General features: G+C 38.8%; 1 protein-coding gene across 1 annotated transcript in view; it reads right to left on the bottom strand.

Moving 5' to 3' along the window:
• Window positions 1–4,745, bottom strand: part of TMEM192 (transmembrane protein 192) — a gene marked incomplete at its 5' end in the record, with an annotated part of 12,720 nt that overhangs the window by 5,639 nt on the left and 2,336 nt on the right. The window contains 2 exons of the mRNA XM_008939210.1: window positions 446–580; window positions 2,610–2,874. Of these exons, the coding sequence (XP_008937458.1) occupies window positions 446–580; window positions 2,610–2,874 (400 nt within the window). The remainder of the gene's footprint in view (window positions 1–445; window positions 581–2,609; window positions 2,875–4,745) is intronic.

Here is a 4,745-nt window from a genome sequence, read left to right as displayed (position 1 = left end):
AAAGAGGAAGAGTCAGGAGAGTAAGGCACATGTAAGGCAAGCCCACATGCAAATCCCAGGAGCAGTTCTGACTAAGCCAGCTCGTTTTTTACTGCTTTGCAGCTTGTGGTGCACACCTTGGAGGACAGGCTGCCAATCAGACGAGCCTGTTCACAGTACACTTGTGCAACAACTACACCTTTATTGCCACCATAGTGGATCAACAGCTTTGAGGCAACATGAAGCTGTCATTTAGCAGACTTGGGGGCCAAATCAAGCCTAGCAACCCTTCCATCTGTTTTGGATTAGCTTTACTTCCTTCTTCTACAAGCACAGAATCATTCTGTACTTACAGCTGCAGTCGAGTGTCTTGGGGGTACTCCAAGAGAGCTACAAGAGGGCAAACAAAATAGACAAGTAGTAGTTACAACAAGTCTCACTCAAGAAGGCAAAAATTGCCTCTCACCTGTGTAAATCACTAAGCACATCAGGGAGATAATCAGCTCCAGGCCCAGGACTCCCAGGATAAGATACAGGTACACTTTACTGTGATCAGGAAAGGAATGTTGCACTGACAGAATCAAAAGCAGGGCTGCAATACCTAGAAAACAAATGTTTTATTTTACAAGTGTAACAATTTCATTAGCTGTTGAAAATACAAGTACTCTGTCATCTCCAGTACCTGCATTAGGCTGCAACATTTCAGTAATGCTTTTCTATTGCCTCCTCTTTAGCTAAATTCCTTAGCATAGGTGACAATGTAAGCTTAAACTACTGGCAACAAAATGAGGTTTCATTTTAGCATTTGCCTTTAATGATACAGAGCTACAAGTTTTCTTATAGATTTTTCTGACTTAAACAAGAGTGTAAGAAATGCACTAGAAATACATACACAGGGGCTTAAACAGTTTCTAGCCTTGCTGCTGCTATTGATCCCCAAAACTGCTTGGAGGCTACTCATATCTTTCAATTAAGAGGTCACATCAGTCAGTTCAAAAAGAAAGGGTGTCTTCCTTCAAGTGGTGGATTTCAGTGTATTTAACTTCGGCTAACAGTGGGGAAAAAAAAAAAAACCAAAACACCACCACCAAACCAAAAAACAAGACAACAGCATCCTTTCACAGGAAGGTACTTGCATAGGCTTCCAGTTACCTAGCTATTATTTTCATACTTGCAAGTTACTGAAATGAGCACAACTAGTCAAGGAGAGCAAGTGTTAGAGACCTAGCAAGAATTCTTCATTCTTTACCCACCCTATCCTCTGCTATGGAGTGTGCAATGACTGTTCTTTTTTCCTGTAGAAATGCTACAAGTCTCTGGATAAAGCACTAAATGTATTAAGACCATTACTGTAGCTAAAGAACTGTACAAGTTCTCCTTCACACTGTGTTAGGCAAACCAGCTGTCAGGATGGAAGTAGCACCAGCAGTGACTAGCATGACAGGGAGCTTGCAGCAATGGAGCTAACCACCTTCTGAACTGCACATGGTCAAAAGCCTACAGCACACAACTGACTGTGCCTGAATAGTTACACATACCCAGAGTTTGTCTGGTCCAGATGGAGTGGGCTCCACCCAAGACTGATAACATGCTAAGTATTCCAGATGACATTGCAATAGGCAGAAATAGTTCCTTTGCTCTTTTCTGAAACATCCTTTAGCCCTCTTACTGCACACCGAACACATCTTTATCTTCAGAGCTCTACCTAGTGGCCAGAGCCTGAAGTTTCACACATTCATCAAGCTGACTAGCTCTTCTAGTGACTAAATGAAAAGAAATCTAAGTGTTTACATACAACAGGATCATCTAACTTACCAAATCTGGTAAAAAAAGTTCCTATTCCAGTTATTCAGAAGATTTACTCAAGGGAGGCAAACTATAAGATGCAAAAATACTGTAAAAGCCACAACTGTTCCCTTTTCCACTGCTATTTATGTGAAAAATCCCCTCAGCTTAGATGGATTTTAGATTCCTTTGAAGTAGTTTGTAGAAAAGCTACACCAGCTAATTATACCAACACTTTTCAGCTTCACTGAACAGTGATGTAACTTAGACTATACAGTTAAACCACTCCCATACACCACACTTTGTCCATAGAAAGTAGAAAAGGGCAGTGAGAAGTAGAGCTGAATGTTACACATAGCCCCACTGAAGACTAGAAAATTGCTTATTTTACTGATTTCAGACAGCTGTTGAGCAGCAGGAAACTCATCTGTTCCTGCATGAATTGGTGGGCTTGGAAAGAAAGGAGTAGCAGACTTCTGGAAGGCCCAGAAGACCTGCCATACACCCAACCAACAAATGAGTGAACAAATGGAGATCACGACCTGCCAAGCACAGATCTTGCTGGCTGGACATTTTATGGCTGAAGATGAAATGCCTATGACTAGACATGCTACTTGACCTCACACTTCTAAGCATTCTTTCACTACAAAGAGTTGTTTACAATATGCATCTGCAGGCCAGAAAGGTCAATCACGACATCCCTCTAACTAAGATAAATCTGACTGAGAGATGCTCATTGGCAGGTTTTTAAATGTTCATAATATACATTTTTATATAAATGTTCAGTCTTTGTGTCACTGTTTAAAGCTTTAGAAGAAAAAGCCAGGAAAACAAGTTCACTTCACCTGTGGAGTGTATCAGCAGTGGAAGCCTTTTCAGATGCCTTGTTGACCTGTATATGGAGAAGTAACCCCTGCTCCTGACTCTGCTGTGGTGGTGCTGGATGTAGCGTTCAAAAAAAACATGCAGAACCCACAGAATTACTTTTGCAATGATTATGACAGTCTGCACTTTAAGTGGGTGGGTATAGTTCCCAGGGCACTTATCCTCATTTGGATTGGGGTAAGAACAAAACATAGCTGCTAAAAATGCTAGAACAACAAAAGCGACCTGGAAGAGAAAAGAAAATTGAATAAAACTTTCAAAAGTCAACATTTAAATATATAAAAGACAGGCTTATGCAATTTATTATGCATTACTTTCTGAATTGATTTTACTAGAGTTGAGATAATTTATAAAATATTAGACTTACTACAACCACTACATGTCATTCTGCAACCATACTGATGGCTGAAATTCCCAAGTCGTGCCTTCGAGGAGGGCAACCCGTCTTCAGCAGACTAGGGCTTAGAATCTCCTCTTCCCAGAATTTCTTCTAAATGAATTTAACTGTTTCCTGAGTCTCCCCTTCAAACTGATTTTATCTCCTTACTGCATCCTTTCCCTTTGAGAGTCACTTGATTTACATTCACTTCCCCCAGAAATCACATCTTTTTACACTCGTTCAAGTACACTTGCCACTGCTCTGCAGGACAGCCTCATATCTTACTGGTACAGTCTATGTTTCATTAGATATATTTCATAAGTGAAAATCAATTCTTTACTGTATCCATTGAAGATAATCTCCAGGTTATGACATTAGAAAAAAAATATAATTTTTAACACTGTGTAAGTATCTTTGCCAGTTAAAAATCATTCTTTAGCATATTTACCATCAGATTTTTCCATTTTGCTCAGAACTTACATCAGAGTGAACAGACTGGTGACATCAGACTGTATACAGACATAATTTCAGACTAGTGCCATGGTGCCATGACTTTTCCTGTCTTCTAGACTTTCCCCAGGTTTTCAGCATCAGCAAACTTTTAGTCAGACAGCAGAGTCTTGGGTGCATGTTATCTGGTGTATGTATACACACAGGGCTCTCTACATCTCTAGAGGACGTTTTTGTCATAGAAAATACTCTCTGCTCTTTTCATTCAGTGAACAGCAGAACATAGTTTCTCATCCTGGTTAGTTGTACAGAATAAGGGTATTGTTAAAACAGAACTGAAAACAAGAGCAACTCCCACCAGAACAGAAGTCAACTGAGAACTCCTGTATAAAACAGAAAAAAAAAAAAAAAAAATTGATTTGCCTGAAGTCTGCAGAATTCTAGTATCTCTAATGTATTTAGATTAAAAAAGTGTCAAACAAGAGCAACTCCCACCAGAACAGAAGTCAACTGAGAACTCCTGTATAAAACAGAAAAAAAAATAAATTGATTTGCCTGAAGTTTGCAGAATTCTAGTATCTCTAATATATTTAGATTAAAAGTGTCCAGTGTTCTGCATTTCATAACTGATAGAAACACACCAGAACTGAAGATGGAGGAAAGTGTCAGATCTTCATTTGCTATCTTTGTTTCCATACTTAATTCTATGGGTTTCTAAGAACCTACTGCCCCCTTCTCACTCCTTTATACTTATTTTAAATATTTTTGTCATTTCTTAAGCAGGTTTCTTCACAGACATTAATTTTTCAAAACCACTTAATTGCTCTTGATATTAGCTGTTCTCTTGTTCTAGTTGTGAGTAGAGTTAGGTAATTGCAGAGGAAGGAAGAGGAAAGAACAATTTTCACAAAATCATCAGTATCTAAAAGTCATTACAGAGGAGAAACAGGGTAGAAGGTGGGAGGGAAAAAGAGCATGTGTCCTATGTTATCCAGAAGACCATTACTTGAAATGCAAATTAAAACCCAAATTATCTTGAGATGACTTAAGTACCTAGATTAAGAAATAAGATGGCGATTTATCAACAAAACTCTCATTTAATCCTTTAGCCTCCTTTTCTTACAAAGCTAAGAATAATCCTGCTAATTTGTATTTTGTTTGGTCCATTTACTGTTCAGTTTGACATTTTACAACAGTAACACATCTGGTTCTACTCCCTCCAGGTGTTAGGAATGTACTTCAGTATAGAAAATGGCTATATTAAACT

Source organism: Merops nubicus, unplaced genomic scaffold (assembly GCF_000691845.1).
Source record: "Merops nubicus isolate BGI_N331 unplaced genomic scaffold, ASM69184v1 scaffold15254, whole genome shotgun sequence".
Classification (NCBI taxonomy): domain Eukaryota; kingdom Metazoa; phylum Chordata; class Aves; order Coraciiformes; family Meropidae; genus Merops; species Merops nubicus.
This window is presented reverse-complemented; position numbering and strand designations above follow the sequence as displayed.